Source organism: Wickerhamomyces ciferrii, contig 00154 (assembly GCF_000313485.1).
Source record: "Wickerhamomyces ciferrii WGS project CAIF00000000 data, strain NRRL Y-1031 F-60-10, contig 00154, whole genome shotgun sequence".
Classification (NCBI taxonomy): Eukaryota; Fungi; Ascomycota; class Saccharomycetes; order Phaffomycetales; family Wickerhamomycetaceae; genus Hansenula; species Hansenula ciferrii.
In genome coordinates, this window is record NW_011887586.1 from 12098 (window position 1) to 29656 (window position 17559).

The 17559-nt window shown below is 32.4% G+C and overlaps 6 protein-coding genes across 6 annotated transcripts; 3 read left to right on the forward strand and 3 right to left on the reverse strand.

The window, feature by feature from the left end:
* Positions 1-52: 52 nt before the first annotated feature.
* Positions 53-2806, reverse strand: NAM2 (leucine--tRNA ligase NAM2; the record flags this gene model as incomplete). The annotated part of the gene is made up of 1 exon (XM_011275044.1): positions 53-2806. One exon carries the CDS (start codon positions 2804-2806, stop codon positions 53-55), a length of 2754 nt encoding a protein of 917 aa, XP_011273346.1.
* A 260-nt stretch (positions 2807-3066) lies between these two features.
* Positions 3067-3351, forward strand: BN7_4367 (uncharacterized protein; the record flags this gene model as incomplete). The annotated part of the gene is made up of 2 exons (XM_011275045.1): positions 3067-3159; positions 3226-3351. The coding sequence occupies 2 exons, from the start codon at positions 3067-3069 to the stop codon at positions 3349-3351; spliced, it is 219 nt and encodes a 72-aa protein (XP_011273347.1).
* Positions 3352-3443: 92 nt separating this feature from the next.
* Positions 3444-6503, forward strand: SMC6 (DNA repair protein SMC6; the record flags this gene model as incomplete). Its single annotated transcript, XM_011275046.1, has 1 exon — positions 3444-6503. The coding sequence occupies one exon, from the start codon at positions 3444-3446 to the stop codon at positions 6501-6503; it is 3060 nt and encodes a 1019-aa protein (XP_011273348.1).
* Positions 6504-6641: 138 nt separating this feature from the next.
* On the reverse strand, positions 6642-11969 carry USO1 (Intracellular protein transport protein; the record flags this gene model as incomplete). The annotated part of the gene is made up of 1 exon (XM_011275047.1): positions 6642-11969. One exon carries the CDS (start codon positions 11967-11969, stop codon positions 6642-6644), a length of 5328 nt encoding a protein of 1775 aa, XP_011273349.1.
* A 410-nt stretch (positions 11970-12379) lies between these two features.
* Positions 12380-12931, forward strand: RAD59 (Rad59p; the record flags this gene model as incomplete). The annotated part of the gene is made up of 1 exon (XM_011275048.1): positions 12380-12931. One exon carries the CDS (start codon positions 12380-12382, stop codon positions 12929-12931), a length of 552 nt encoding a protein of 183 aa, XP_011273350.1.
* A 98-nt stretch (positions 12932-13029) lies between these two features.
* IKI3 (Elongator subunit IKI3) lies at positions 13030-17061 on the reverse strand (the record flags this gene model as incomplete). The annotated part of the gene is made up of 1 exon (XM_011275049.1): positions 13030-17061. One exon carries the CDS (start codon positions 17059-17061, stop codon positions 13030-13032), a length of 4032 nt encoding a protein of 1343 aa, XP_011273351.1.
* Positions 17062-17559: the final 498 nt, after the last annotated feature.

Sequence of the window (17559 nt, forward strand, 5' to 3'; positions counted from 1 at the left end):
TGGATATTATGTACAGTCATGAAGTCATATATATGTATGTATGTGAATGTGATTATTTTTTATTTTTGTTTGAAATAACAACAATTGTACCTGGTTTTACGATCAATTTATTGATGGATTTTCCATTCAAATGTTTTTGGATCTTTTCTGACTCAAGAATTCTAGTTTTAGCTAAGTCATGATTATTCACCAATTCATGATCGGCTTCAATGACATCTCTAATCTTACCATCAATAAATATGTTGAATTTTTGAAGTGTGGTTCCTTTTAGCCCTTTAACTTCAGGCCATACTTCCTCAAAAATGCATAATCCTATATCTCCAATTCTTATATTAATCCTCTCCCACGCCTCTTCAGAAGAACATGGAACTACTGGTGATGCAAGAATCAATAATTGATCATAAGCATCCTCAACAAGTTCCGGGTGTATGTTCTTATTTTCGACAGCATCGGCAACATCACGGGTAAATTTCATGTAGTCAGATATCACTGTGTTCAATGATAATGTGTTTTCAAAAGATTCAGTAATGGATGATGTGTACATTTGAACTTTATTGAAGAATTTGATTTCGTCATCATTAAGATCTGGCAAAATTTCTGGGTAATTTCCATATTCATATTGTGCTTTATCCATAACTGCATCACTTAGAGAAATTAAACGACGTAACCATCTTTCCACTCCCGTTATTTTAGTTTCATCCCAGTCAAGAACATCATCAATCGGAGCTTGAAACAAGATGTGGGCCCTTGTAGCATCAGCACCATGTTTTTCAATGCAAGCAGCTGGATCGGCACCATTATACTTGGATTTGGACATTTTTTGGTAAGAAATAACTGGGGTTTCACCAGTTTCAATAATTTTTGGATTAGCAATATCAGTAACATCAACTTCTTCAGGTTTCAAAAATCTACCTGTTTTTGGATCATTAAATGTTTTACCATGAACCATACCTTGTGTGACTAATCTCCAAAATGGTTCACCATTGGTGTTCCATGATTTAGTATCATCATGTTGTTTAATTTCAACATTATAGGCCTTACATAAGAATTTTGTAAGGAAACGGGAGTATAACAAATGTAAAATAGCATGTTCGACACCACCAATGTAAATATCAACTGGTAATTTACTGATGGCTTTAGGATCAAATGGTTGAAAATGGTTACGTGGATCAGCATAACGAAGGAAATACCACGAACTATCCATAAATGTATCCATAGTGTCAGTTTCACGTTTTGCTGGGCCATGACATTTTGGACAATTAGTATGAACAAACTCTTCAACATCAGCTAATGATTTACCTCTACCACTAATATGTACCTTCTCAGGGAGTACAACAGGTAACTGCTCCTCTGGAACGGGAACAATACCACACGAGTCACAATGAATAATGGGTATTGGTGTACCCCAATATCTTTGCCTACTTATTAACCAATCTCTTAATTTATAAGTTGTTGCCGGTTTTCCAAGACCTCTTTCAACTAGTGCTTTATCAACTGCATTAATAGCTTCAACCCTTGTAAGACCTTTCAATTCATTAGCATTTTCATTCATTATACCATTTTTACTGGTGAAAGCCATGTCTGGTTGATCGACCTCCTTAGATTTTGGATCAGGTGACACTGTCTTGATCACTGGTAATTCTGGTTTATTTTCCTTCCAGAATTCAAAATCACGACTATCATGCCCTGGACAACCCATAACAGCACCATGACCATATGTTCCAATTACATAAGGAGCCACAAAGACTGGAATATCAAAATCACCCTCTTTGAATGGATTTTGTACCTTAAGATTCGGTATTTCAAATCCTGCTTTCGAGTCTTCTGGGAAATTTTTGGCTTGTTGGATGAAAGATTCTAATTCTGGATATTCTTTAGCATAAATCTTTGTTATATCATGGTTCAAAGCTAATGCAACATACTGTATACTGTAAATGGTATCAGAACGGGTTGTGAAAGCTTTTATAGTAAATTCATCATTGTTTGATTTGAAAAGCAGCTCTGTACCTTTAGATTCCCCTATCCAATTCTTTTGCATACTCAAAACTTTTGAAGGCCATCTATCCAAATATTTCATATCAGTTATTAATTCTGGGGCATAATCTGTGATTTTTAAGAACCATTGATTCAGCATTTTCTTCTCGACCACAGCACCAGATCTCCAAGATTTACCTTCGGCATCAACTTGTTCATTAGCTAAAACAGTCTTGTCAATTGGATCCCAATTGATTTCTGCTTCTTTCTTGTAAGCCATACCATGCTCAAGAAGTAATAAGAATATTTTTTGAGTCCATTTATAATAGTATGGGTCACATGTAGTAACCTCTCTATTCCAGTCAAAATCTGCTAGCATCAATTTCATCTGATCTTTCATTTTATCAATATTGTCATACGTCCACGCTGCAGGATCAATCCCTCTTTCAATAGCAGCATTTTCAGCAGGTAAACCAAAAGCATCCCAGCCCATTGGATGAATGACATCTCTCCCTTGTAGCTTGTGGTATCTTGATAAGACATCACTGATTGTATAAACTCTCAGATGCCCCATATGTAGCATCCCAGAAGGATATGGAAATTGTGACAAGATATACTTCTTTTCACCTCTGTTTTTTTCTTTCTTCTTTGAAATATCACTTGAGGCGTATAGGGGTGGAAACTCATCCCAAATTGCAGTCCATTTGGCATCCAAAGCTTTCAAATCTATCTCCTCTGTAGAAGATTGAGATTTGGCAGTTGCAGATAGCCCTCGAGTTAGTGGACTCTTCAATAACTTCAAGAGTCCCCTTTTTTGAGCCTGAACAATCATTTTTGTAACGTCCAAGCTAAAATATAGGTAATGGAACACCACTCTAGAGCTCAATTATAATGATTTATCACAAATCTCGGTGTTGAAGTTTTCATAAATTAATCTGGCAGTCCTGTCCCAACCATAAATTGAATTCGCGACTGTTTTTTCATTTTTATTTTACGCGTCATGTTCTTTTCACGCTTTTTGGTGAAGAAATAAAGACATTTAAAGCTATTCATCGTGTTTATAAAGAATTAAGTCAGCATTCAATTGTCATAATGGCGGTTGAAAATTCGAAGAGACTTTATAGTCAGACAGATGTTGCTGAGAGAGACGGTGATGAGTTTGAGATTGATGATGGCGCGCAAGAAGTATGTTCTGATAATAAACTGATATATTATAATGTGATTGATACTAACACTCAATGATTTCAACAGAATGATATTGATATTGATGGATTCTTGAGTCAAAAGATTGATTTCTCAAAGAGTAAAAGAGCTAGAAGAATTGCAAAGTTTTCACAAGCCACTCAAGTGCTTGATGATGCTGATCCAGTAAGTTAATTTTATGAAATTAAGACAATTATGTATCTATTCTAACAATTCCATAGTCAAAAGTATCTGGTGTTATCAAAAGAGTTTCTTTGAAGAATTTCATGTGTCACGAAAATTTCGTTTTAGATTTTGGACCAAGATTGAACTTCATTATTGGTCATAATGGTAGTGGTAAAAGTGCTATTTTAACAGGTATTTCAATCTGTCTTGGTGCCAAAGCATCTGAAACAAATAGAGGGTCTAATTTGAAAGATTTGATCAAAGAAGGAGCCAACACAGCTCATATACAAGTTGTGCTATCAAACGAAGGTAGCGACGCCTATGATCCAGGTATTTATGGGTCAGAGATCATTATTGAAAGAATATTGAGACGCGACGCTACAACTTCACCATACACATTAAAATCTGAAAATGGTAAAAAAGTTTCTCAAAAGAAAGCTGATTTGGATGCAATCTTAGATTATCACAATATTGCTGTTAACAATCCAATGGCATTTTTATCGCAGGATGCTGCTAGATCATTTTTGACTGCAAGTACAGATGATCAAAAATATAAATTCTTCATGAGAGGTACACTAATGGATGAAATCCATAAAAACTTGAAACAGTCTCAGGACCAAGTTCAAAGTATGGCGGTCAAAATCATCAGAATGAAGGAAAGTCTAATTAACCTAAAAGATGATGCCCGTGAAGCCAAAAAGTTGCATGATAGATTGTTGTCTTCAAGAGGCTTACGTGATAGACAAAGAGTTTTACATGGTAAATATTTCTGGATGATGGCGAAACAGGCCGAAGAAGTTGTTGCAGAAGTTCGTGAAAGTCAAGCTGAAATTGAATCCACTATCGAGCAATTGGATAGATATATCAAAGATTATGAATCTAAAGTTCAAAATGCCGATGTTAGTAAAGAAGACCTCCAGTTCAAGAAAGAACAAATCATGGAAAAAAGACAGATGATAATGACCGTCTTGACAGAAAAAAGGGGGATAATGGATGGTGTTGGTAGGAAAATCGAGAAAATTCAATACCAATTCTCAGACAATCAAAAAAACATTAAACTTCATGATGATGCAATTGCTCAGCTTGATCGTGATATCGCAATTGAGGAAGATAAAATCAAGCAAAAGAATGGTGGTTCATTAGAAGCGTTGCAAAATCAACATGATAATCTTGAAGCTAAATTAGAACAACTAAAGGTAGAGAAGAAACAAGTGGATGACGAATTATCGGAATCCACATCAGGTTCGAACAAAGAGCAATATACTGAGCTTGATCATCAAATACAAGAGAAGAAAGAATCCATTATCAGAATCAAACAACATATCGGCAGACTTGAGAGTTCAAAAGTTGATGAATTTGATGCTTATCATTTCAGTATCAAAGCTGTTGTTAATGATATAAAAAAAGCCAGATTCCAAAGCCCTGTGATTGGCCCTATAGGGACATTGATACAAATTAAACCAGGGTGCGAAAAATGGGCTCAATTAGTTGAATCACACATTGCATCTAATTTGACCACATTTTTAGTTGAAAATTTCAATGATCATAAACAACTTCAACAAATTCTAAGAAGGCACAATGCTAGGTCAAACATTGTTATTAGAAAGGCAGAAGCGTTCAATTATGAATCAGGTCTGCCACCTCAAGGCTACACCACTGTTTTAGATCTTTTACATTTTAAAGATGAAAGAGTGAAATATGCATTAATTGATATGGTCCATGTTGAAAGTGTGGTAGTTGCTAATAGCAGACAAGAAGCTCAGCAACTCCTTGAAAATAGAGTCAGAAATGTCAAAATGTCTCTTTCCATTACAGACAGAGGTTCTGGTCAAAGGTCTTCTATTAATGCTTTAGGTGGTTTTAGAGTTGATCCTGTTTACTTTGACAACAATATTCCAAAATTGAAACCAAAAGATAGATCCAATGAAGCTGGAGTTTTCAAAAGAAGATATCAAGATGAAAATGCTGAATTGAACGAATTAGAAACTCAAAAATCCAACCTTAAAGCTGATCTTCAAAACCAACAAAATTATTTAAGAACTAAAAAAAGAAATCTTGACAATGAAATGAAAAAAATTACTTCTCAAAAATATCAAATTACCACTAAACTTAATGATTCTGCACAGAATGGTAGACTTGAAGCATTCATGGATGATAAACAACATACTATTCGTGAACGTGATCTTGCTAAAATTGCCATGAACGATTTGAGAGCTGAAATTGAGAATCTTGAAGCTGAATTGCGTGGAAAACAGGAAGATTATCAACAAACAAAGCAAGAGACGAGAGAGATCACTAAGGAAGAACATGAAATCAAGGAAAAGATTCAAGGATTCGAGTCTGAAAAGCAACTAAATATTACCAAAATACAACATTTTGAGAAAAGTAAACAAAAAAGACTTCAAGAAGCTCAAGATATGACTGAGAACTTACCTGCTTGGGAGAAGAGTATTGAAGAAAATGAACTTCAAGCTGAAGAGTCATGTACCAAAGAAGAAGCGGATTCAATACATCTACATGATATTGAAGCTGTTCAGTACGAAATTCAAAAAGTGGCAGACCAGGTTAAAAGAGCCAATGAAGATTTGGGTAAATCACCTGAAGAAATTATTAATGAAGACGAAGCTGCAAGAAGGAAGTTTTATGAAGCAAAAACACAATTTGATAAAGCTGTTAAAGGTAGATTACTATACGAAGCTTCATTACATGATAGATTGGTTGCTTTTAGGGAATCAAGAGCTGCGACATTTTTTGAAGCTGATTTGGACTTTAAAACTTCTTTGGCTTTCAGAAACTTCAGCGGTAATTTAGATTTTGATTATGACAAGAAAAAACTTACAATGTATGTTAGTACTAAGAATGATAAAAAACCAAGACATGTTGATTCATTATCTGGGGGTGAAAAGTCATTTTCTCAAATTTCTTTGTTATTAGCTACTTGGAAACCTATGCGTTCTCGTATAAAAGGTCTAGATGAATTTGATGTTTTCATGGATCAAGTTAACAGAAAGATTGGTATGAGATTAATGCTTGATAAATTATCTAAAGAGAATTCTCAAACTATATTTATTACACCACAAGATATCGGTCAAATTGCCGAATTAGACGAAAAGTATGTTCGTATTCATAGAATCAAGGACCCAAGGGCTTCTAGAAGCTAAGTTTTGTAAATTTATTTTTTTATTTTGTTTCAGTTGTTTTATATATAGGTGCTTTTAGAATATTTAACTATTACACGTGTCTGATGATAATATATTTTGAAATCATGTACTTTTATTGTTTGTTTATTTACAATATATCTATTCGTCATCGTCTTCATCGTCATCGTCTTCTTCGTCGCTGGATACATCACCTCCCAATTCTTTTGCCTTTGCTTTATACTTTCTTTTTAATTCGTCCATTTCATCAAGAACTAATACCAAGTCATCTAACTCTGACTTTGGAACTGTATTTTTCTTCAAGTCTTCAAGTTCCTTCTTGAGTTTTTCAATTTCAAGGTTTTCTTTGCTTAATAAATCAATGTGAGCTTTGTCTTTCTCGGCACTATCTTTCAAAGACACCGCTTCTTTTCTTAATTCTTCAGCTTCCTTCTTTTCTTTAGCTAAATCTTTATGTATCTTTTCATTTTCTCGTTTGTACTTTTCAGCCTCATCTTTTTCTTTTGAAGAAGCTACCTCTTTCTCCTCTAGCTTGGATTGATACTCTTTCTTGGTGGCTTCAATAACATCCGATGAATCAGCAAAAGATTTCTTCAAGGTTTCGATTTCACTCTTTAAAGCGTCATTGGTCTCTTTGTCTTTTGTGACTTGCTGTTCAAGCTTCTTAATGTCACTCTTCAAATCAGTTGCCTCCTCTTTAAATGAGCGAAGCTCTTCAATTTCTTTTTCAAGTTTCTTTTGTGAATCTTGTGCTTTAGATGAAGTTTTAGTCGAATCATTTTTATACTTGGAGAATTCTGCTTTGGTACTTTCTAACTGTTCCACTGTATCGAGAATCTTCTTTTCACTAGCTTCAATTTTTTGGTCAGAGTCCATTAATTTGTCCTTATTTGCCTTTAGCAGGTTCTCTTTTTCAGTGACAGTTTCTTCAAGTTTGGTGATCTTTGCATTCAAATCAACTATTACTGAGTTTTCTTTCTTTAATTGTTGGATCTCTTGATCAAGTTTTGATTTGGTAGTTGTCAATTCTTTAACAGATGTTCGAAGTTTTCCAAGCTTCTCTTCCTTTGTGGTACTTTCAGATGTTAATGATGATATTTTAGATTCAAGTTCACTAATAGTGTCTTCTAATTTAGTATTTTTATCATTTAGTGATTTCGTCTTGGTTGAAGATTGAGATTCGGATTCTTTGATTTTTTCTTCAAGTTTAGACACTTTCTCAATATAACCTTTTATGGTATCATTTGAATCATCACTCAACATAGCACGTTCTTTTTCAAATTCTTGATTCTTAGACTCAAGGTCTTCCTTGTAAGATTTCAGATCAGATTCCAGAGACTTGATACGATCATCATATTTTTCTTTTTGTTGGTTGGATTTCTTTTCCAAAGACTTAATACGGGTCTGTTTCTCATCTAGTTCCTTACTTGAGGTTGCTAATGATTCTTTTGCCTCAGTATAATTTTCTTGTACTTTTGAAAGTTCTTCTTTGAGTTTCTCTAATGATTCTGTAAGTTCAGTGTTCTTCACATTGTTGGCTGTTGATGTTTTTTGAAGCTCTGCAAACTCTGTCTCTTTCTTTTTTGATTCCTTTTTCAAGCTTTCATACTCATGAGCCTTATCTTCCATGTTCTGCGATATCATTTCAAGAGTGGATTCTAAAGATTTCTTTTCTTCTTCTAAAGATCCCACCTTTTCTTTTAGTGATGTGATCTCTTTCTTAAACTCTAGCTCCTTCGATTCATATTCAACAGCTAAATCATCAAGTTCAACTTCTAATGCTTGTTTACTAGATATTAATTCTTCAAGTTTATTACCGGATTTAACCTTTTCATCTTCATGAGCTTTCTTGACACTTTCTAATTCATTAGCATGTTTCAATATTTGCGCATCTAAATCACTCTTTTCGGTTTTGAACTTTACTAGTTCATTCTGAGCTTTATCAAGCTCATCTTTCTTACTATTGAATTCTGACTCGAGATTTGAGTGTGAAGTTTTATGATTTTTAACTTCATCTTCTAATGATTTTTTCAGAATTTCCAAACTTGCTAATTTCTCCGAAAAGTTTGATGATTCTTTAGTATGATTGTCACGTAATTCAGATAATTCCTTTTCTAATGTTGACTTTATACTATCGTGATCCTTGGTTTTGAGTGATAATGCCTTTGAATGTTGTGATTCTTTCTCTTCTAGTGTCTTGCGAGATACTTCGACTTCTTGGTTGGCCTTCTCCAATTTTGATTTTAATTCAGTAACTTCTTCTTTGACTTTATCAAGTTCGGCTTTAATGTAAGAAGCTTCACTCTTAAACTTTTCATTTTCACTTTCTAAGTTCTTAATGGTATCTTCCAAACTTTTTTTCTCCTTATCCATGGATTTTTGAAATTGATCATTCTCGGTCTTGAATTTTGAAAGTTGACCTTCCAAAGATCCCTTCGATACAGTTAACTCTTCAATCTGTGATTTTAAAGTGGCCGTTTCAGATTCTGAAGAGCGTTGTAAAGTGGCAATTTGACCTTCTAATGCTTCTTTTGCAGTATTGATCTCATTGTAGGAATTAGCAAGACCTCTAAGTTTTTCTGATAATTGGTTTACTAAAGAAGAACTCTGACCATGTTGTGCTTTAGCATCTTGTAACTGTTTTTCAACTTGAGATTTTTGATTTGCAGAATTAGTGATTTGAGTAGTCAAATTTGCAACTTGTGATTTCAAGGACTTTATTTCTTCTGATTGTTGACTTGAAGTTGATTGTAATTTCTTTTCTTGTTTACCAGCATTCTCTAACGATTTCTCTAAAGCTTTGACTTTCTTTTCAACTTCATCTTTTTGTTTGGATAATAAAAATAATTCTCTGCTCATTTTGTTGATATCACCATCAGCTTTCTGTTTATCAGATGTTGTTTGCTCTAATTGTTGCTTTAACTTGGTAATTTCAGATTCTCTTGAAGCTAATTTATCAGATGAACTTTGAATACTCTTACTCTGCTGACTTGAAGTATTAGTTAAGTCTTGATGTTGTTTCTCTAGTGAAGATAGTTGTGACTTAATTAGCTCCAATTCTTTACTAGCTGAATCATATCTTGAAGTTAATTCTTCCAATTCTCTTTGGCTAGACTCGTAAGAGTTTGTTGATTTTTCTAGTTCAACTTTAGCACTATTTAATGAATCTGTCAACTCAGTTTTCAACTTTTCAGAACTTTCTTCTAAATCACCGTGTGTTTTTTTCAAGTCAAGATATGTAGTTTGAAGTTCTTCAAATTTTTCATATGAAATTCTTCCATTTGATTCTAAATTAGGATCTTTATTCAATGTGTTTTTGATTCTATTAAAATTCTCTTTAATCAAATAAACTAAAATAGGATCAAAAAATACTTCTGGTAAACCTGAATCATCTCTTTTAGGGTTGAATATTGTTTCCTCGGCAAAATCAGCAAACAACGGATGTTCTTTCAACTGTCTAATTTTCAAAGTATAAACATCTTTACCAATCATTTTCACAATTAATGAATGGAGTTCTACTCTATTGATTGGGGAATCTCTTCTTGAGAATTCAAAGGCCACACCCATAAGAGTTGCACATAATCCTTGAACAACATCACTTTCAGCTGTGGCAGAAGCCAAATATGATAATAATGATTTAACTGTAGATTGTTCACTCAAGAAATCATCAACAGCGTCAAAGTCTTCATATAACCAGACAATCAAGAGCATTAAATACCCAGTAGAGATTCTTGGATCTTGTGAGCCAATTGCTGTTACTAAGACATCTGAGATTGCTTGAATAGCAGTCAAAACTTCTTCACCTTCTTCTTCATCCCCTGTAGTAATTTTTTGAACTTCTTTTCTAATTTCATCCTCACCTTCAAACAAATGTAGAAGAATTACAGATGAAAACCAAATTTTGTATGGATTCAATTTGATTTCTGGATCATATTCTAAGATAGCTTTAAATAAGTTACCAATTGGTGGTGCTTTCAATTTTGATTTAGGGGCTTTAACTTCTTGTGATATATCACCATTGACTTGACCATTGGCTTGGCCATTACCATTTTCAGTAGGCGATTGTTCTTTTGGAGCTTCATCGGTATTAGTTTCTGTAGAATTAGAAGTGGATGGTACCTCCTCGTCTTTGGCCTTGTAAGCTGTGATTTGACTTTGAATGAAATCAAGTTTAGCATCTTTATTATCTTTGAAATAAGCTTCTAATAAATATGCAGCAGCAACCCTAATATCAAATAAATGAACAGAATTAACAAATAAACACCAATTCAACAAAGCGATAACAACTGGGATATCACCATCATGTTTCTGTAATTGTTTGGGTAAACTTGGATCAATATATGGAACATCTATAGAACTAAATTGATATTGTAATGCAGGATTTCCTTGGATTAAATCAGCTGTAGTAATTAATGCAGTTGATCTTAAGGCATTTGGAGCTGATTCTGAAAATGATAATCTTAATACATGAATAAAAATATCAGCATTTGCTAAAATTTCTTGATTTCTTACAGTGGATTCATTTTCTTCCATAACGAAAAGTCTAACAATATCTAATGCGATAATAACATTTTGTAATCTTTGATCATTCCATATGATTTCTTCACCTGAAAGTGGTTCACCAATTAAATATGCAAGTTTTGGAAGACAATTTGTTTCCAAGAATAATTTTTGATTTGAAACGTTATATTTTAAAAGATTTGCAACTAATGATAAACAATCTTGAACAACAATACTACCACGTATATCACCTTCTTCATGGATAATTTCAAATAATTTATCAAATGTATTTTCAAAAGCAATTAATTTTTGGATATTGAAATTATCATTTGCAATGGCCATTAATAATAAGACACCTTCATTCCTTACTGGATCATGAGAATCTTCAAGTACTGAAATTAAAGATGAAATACCTAAAGGTGAATTCAATATTGCTTCTTTAGCTCTTGATGCTCTCATTGATACCAATGCTTCAAGGAATTGTAGTGTGTACATTCTCACGTAGAAATCAGTGTTTTCCAACAATGATAAGATCAGTCCAACATTTGAGACATCTTGAATGAATTCATCTGCAATCCACAAAGAAAATTGATCAATGGTATTAGATTCTTCCTTCATTAATAATGGAGAAGGATATTTCCCATTTTGAACTCTTGATTGTTGAGAAATCCAATTTCTTGTCTTGTCATCATCACCTTCACCCCTGATAAATAAGATTAACAATGTTTCAAGACATGCTTTAACAATTTCTGTATCTATAGTGAAACTTTTCAATGTACTAATCAAACCACGTAACCCATGGGCGATGACCGATTCTCTATATTCACGACTGAACCCTTTTAAGGTCAAGATAGCAGCCCTTTTATCACTAGCTAGCGATGCATGGTTCAATCTGTCACAAAGTGTTGGTATGATGTCTTCAGCCGATTGAGACTTTGGAGTGTTGATCAAACCTGATATAAGCTCCATTTCCAACTTGATCTAACCCTAATTTTACTGGATTTTTTTCCTTGTAAAGCGACTATACGTAGCGTATGATCACAGGTCTGAATTTAATAACCTTTCACGAGTATAAAAGACGAACCAATCTTACTAAACTTGTTCCTCCCAATGCTTTCTTATTCTTTTGGTGTCTGTTGTACTTTCAAAATGTCAACAACAACAACTTTCGCGGATTTTTCCAAAGTGCTGTGCTTACCAAAAATGGATCTCATATAAAAACAAAACAAAATCATCAATTTTGCAATAGTGATTTAACTTCAGATTTAAGTGGTCTTGTGGTTGAAGACTGGTATTGAAAGTTTGTTAAGACGGGTTCTTGTGCTCTTGGGAGGTTATGCTTTGTGTTGCTCTTTTTCCCACTCAATTTTAGTCGCAAAATGAACTCTGGAGATGGTCTCATCATAAACCCAAATATTGATATACTAGATCTCGTGTTTGATGATGATTTCAAAGATAAACCTGCTTCCAATTGGTCCATTTCCAAGATTGGTACATTACAAGCCAAAATGGAAACCATTTTATCCAAATATCAAGGGAAAAAATTTAGAAATATCAAAATTGAATTGCCACTTCATCGTCTCTTAAGTTTAGCTAATGAATCTTTTGGTTATGATGGTTGGTCAAGTGAAGTTATTGATGTTAAAGAAACTGAATATGTGGTGGAGATTAAAGATAATGGTGAAACACATTCTGTTAAAATGGAATGTACTGTCAAAATTACTTTAAAAGATGGAACATATCATGAAGATACTGGTATTGGTCGTGCTGATAATTTGCCATCAAAATCTATGGCTTATATGAAGGCTAAAAAAAGTTCAGTTACAGATGCTACTAAAAATGCAATTCATGGATTAAAAGATATTGTGTTAGATCACGAACAAAAGCTGAGATCAGGTTATTATGATGGTAGAGTTAAAGCATTTGTATGATTAATATTACAGCTACATAAACTTTAAATAGATAATACAATGTTGTTGTCGTTTTTTTTATACAAGAAATGGAATAAATATATTTAGTTTGATTACAATCAATAATCTAATGTTGCCTTCTTTGGGAAATCTTTAATCTCTGGAACTGGAATTTCAGGAATATAATAAACTTCACCATTTTCATCAATTCTTTCACGATCTTTTTCACTAATATTATAAATTTCCACAATGTTTTCCTTTAATTCTTCAATTAAATCAACAAATGTTTTTTGAACTTGATAAGCTTGTTCCCTTTTACCTCTTCTAATTAAACCTTCAATTAATCTAATAGCTTCAGGTTTAGTTTGATCCAATCTCTCAATTAATCTACCAATAGATTTAACCAAATATTCTTCTTCATAAATTGTATTTTTCTTACCACGAGCACGTTTACGTTCTTCTCTTCTCTTATTTTTAGCAGTTCTTCTTGATGCACCTGTTTTAGCAGTACCACCAGTTTTACCTGTATATCTTGTAAAGAAAGATTCTTTAGTTGAGGTTTCAGAAGGTGCAACAGAAACATTATCAGCTGCGTCTGAATCTTCAATTTGACCAAAGAATGCATATGGATCTTCTTCCTTCTTGGTTCTCAATTCTCTTAGACGTCTTAATTGAGAAGTTAATTGACCTTTACAATCAGCAATCAATTCAGCAATTGTACCAAATCCATCACCTAATGATGAATCAACAATGTCTTCGATAAATTCTGGTTTTTTCTCCTTTTGAGCAAGTAATATAGCTTCTTCATAGAAATATTCTTTACAATATAATCTAATAGCTTCTTCTAAATGACCCAAGAATTTGAATTCAATTGTAGCAGCATCTGAATATTTATGAGCTTCTGTTAAACTACCAATTAATCTTTCAGCAGTTTCAATCATTTGATCTTTAAATTCTTCTCTTTCTGTAATTGCTAAGGCTTCTCTCCATTTTTGACCCAAAATATAAGCTTCTAACGCATCTTCTAAGTTACCTAATAATTCATAAGTAATACCAGCTTCAACGTATTCTTGTTTTGAATATAAGTTTTTAGCATATAAATCTAAGATTGAATTTTGTTTTTGATGTTCATATCTATAAATACCCAATGCAACTTTGTATAATTCATGTTCAACAACATAATTTTTAAATTCTTCACTAATTTCTTCATCATCTTTGATGATTTCTGATAAATGAACAATAGCTTTTTCAAATTTCTTCAAATGAGTATCAATTAAAAATTTACGACGTAATTCAGTTTGTGAATGTAAATTTTGTAAGAATGGTAAATATTCTTTTGGATCTTTTTGAGAATGTTGAGCAATTGCTAAAGTTAATTTAATATCATAAAGACCCAAAGCTGTATTATACAAGACATTAACATCTTGTAAGAAACATAAGTGAACAACAGATTTTTCAGCATCTTCTTTATTAGTGAATGAACTAATTAATGATAATGCATCAGTTAAGTTAGCTGGTTTTTCACAAGCATAAGCTGTAATAATTGTTTGTAAATATTTTTCCTTATATGGTGGAGTCAACAATACAGCTAAAATAGCTTCACAAATTTTATTAATTTTGGAATCTTTTGGATCAACCCATCTTCTTCTTTGATAATTATCATTATTACCATTTTGTTCTTGTTGTTGTTGTAATTGATGATTAGCAATAACTTTTTGATCAATTTCTTCATCTGAATAAGTTTCTTGATATTTAGTCTTTGCAACATCATCTTCGTGTAAACAAGAAACGAAAAGATCCAAATAATCAATTCTTTCAATTTGTTTAACAAATAATTCAATGTTTTGTATAAATAATTCAGGATCATAATCATGTAATAAATCTAAATCAATTCTATGAGTACGACATGTAATAAATGCATTCTTATAATTTCTATTCTTGATATCTTTTCTAACACCTTGTAAAACCATAATTCTTGGATTAATAGTTTCTAAATTACCTCTTGGAGCTTGTAGTACAACAGCAGATTTAGATGGGATAACATTAGCTAATAATGAACCTCTTTCAATTTGACGAACTCTTTCATCACTTGTAGCATCAGTTGATTCAATTAATGGTTTAAATTCAGTGGTATTTAAATGAACAAATCTTAAAACATGTTGAGCAGTTGTAAATATTAAATGACCTTCAGTGATTTTCAATGATGTAACTGCACTTGTTAATTGAACTTCATTTGCAAATAATTTACCATTTGAACTAATACCAAATGCAACTAAAGGAGTTGAATCCACATTTGGTTTACTCCATTCATTTTCAATTTCATATTCATCTTCAATTTGTCCATAATCAATTTGTATCACAGCTAATTCATAATCATTACATAATTGTGGGAATTTTGCCACTTGAACAGAATTGAAATCATCATCTTCAATTTCTGGATTGAAAGTTTTTAAAATTCTATTAATTGAACCATCAACAGTTTCATAAGTAATACTTGACCAATCAGCTTGTGATTTCATTAAAACGATTTTCAATGAACTATCAATACTAGATTTAACATAAGGATCATTTAAATCAGAAACATCAATCAATATAATTCTGGAAATACCAGCTTCACTATCTAATAATACACCAACAATATCATCATTTGTAAAAGCAACTTGTCTTAAATGTTCATCAGAAGTTGCAAATTCTGATTTTTTCATTGAGGAAATAATTTGTGGATGTTTCCCAGATTTCATTGAATCTAAATCAACATTAGCAAATGATATGGATTCATTAGTTAATGCTGCAAAAATTTCATTTGATTTACTAACTGCAACATCTAATACATTACCATCAACATCAAAATCACGATATGAGATTGGTGGAGGAACGTTAGCTATTGATAATGGAGTTAAATTAACAGTGGAACCATCAACAACAATATTCATCCCCACGTCTAATGGAACAACTGATGGACCAATTGTTGTCTTATAGGCAAAATCAATAATTTCAATCTTGGAGTTTGTACCAATTAATAATCTCAAGTTCTTCTCTGGGTGCCATTTCATGAAATTTATATCTTCAACTGAATTAATTTCTTGTTTTAAATACCAATGATAATTTTTTGTAGTCCATAAATAAATTTTATTTTGTGATTTTATAGCTAAAGCTTCATTTGTTGAATTCCATAAAATATCATCAATTTTAGTATTTATAGATAATCTTGTATCAAATTCTAAATGTCTTAAACCATTTTTTTCAAAAAACACTAAATCCAAAGATTGATCTTCTTCAGGGACATTAGTTCTTCTTTGAATTGAAGAAATTAAATTTCCCCAAGATAATTGATTTTCCAAGAAATCAACAGGTTCAGAAACATTTTCCAATACACCTTCTCTTGAAAAAACACGAATCATTCTTCTATCAGTATTATTAATATTATCAATTGTGGAAACAGCGAAGAATTCACAATCAGATCTCCATGTAATTGAAGCTAAATGGTTATCAAATGTTGATAAATCACCATTATCAACATACAAAGGCATAGTTGGATCTCTTTTATTTGTATCTCTTTCTAAATCCAAATTTTTGATCAAATCTCTTTCTAATTGTTTAGCACCTTTACCTTTAAATTGAGTTTCTTTGGAACCCCAACCAACATCAACATGATTTGAAAGATTTGAATCTGATTCTTGTAATGTGGATTCAGCAATTGGTTCAAATAATCTACTCAAAAGGATAATAGTTTTTTCATTTGTAACAAGTACCAATGTTTCTTCATCAGATGACCATGAAGCAGCTTGTAATCCATTATCAATACTACCAACAATTTCCACAATAGTTTGATCTGGATCGATTTCTTCATTAAAAGAATCATAAGTTGCAGTAATAATATCACCATTAGCAAAAATACAAACTAATTGATTTGAATCAGCAAAATGTGCAAAAGATATTAGTTCCTCTTGACTTGGGAAACTTGCTAAAGTTTTAACTTTACCATCTCTAGTAAATTGTTGAATTTCATAAATACCAAAATCTCCAGGTCCTAATATAATTGTTAAAGAATCATTAACTGGATCGAAAACTGAATCTTTAATAGGTAGATCCGGTGCTGTTGATGAGGTCGGTTGGATTCGACCTCTATTCAGACAAACCAAATTACGCATATTGATAAGAAGTGATTTGAATTTGGACTTTCAAAATATACCAATATCAATCCAATAATTACAATTTACTAGTTATGTAGTTTACTATAAAAACAAAATTAAAAATTTAAAAACGTAACCCTGCTTCCGAGAAATTCGCGAGCTCATCGGTTAGTGCAGCATGTTCTGCTAAATTATATTTGGTACTTAATTGTCTTTATCTTTTGACACATTCTCAACTTTCTACCAGTGGTTTATTGGTGATTATAACACACTATGGTCAGTCTCAAATCATCTAGATCACTATTGAAAAAATTGTCAAGAATTTCAAGTGAGAAGTCCCCGTTGGCAATTGGGCCAGAAATATCAAGTTTCATCCAAACTCATGGAAAAATCGTTTCTAATTCAGTTTCGAACAAAGAGCAGCTCCATATTATGAATTCTTTGGTTGAATCATTCCGTTATGATCTAAAAAAGAAAGATAAACGCCTTCCCCAAAATATTGAATCATCACGGTAC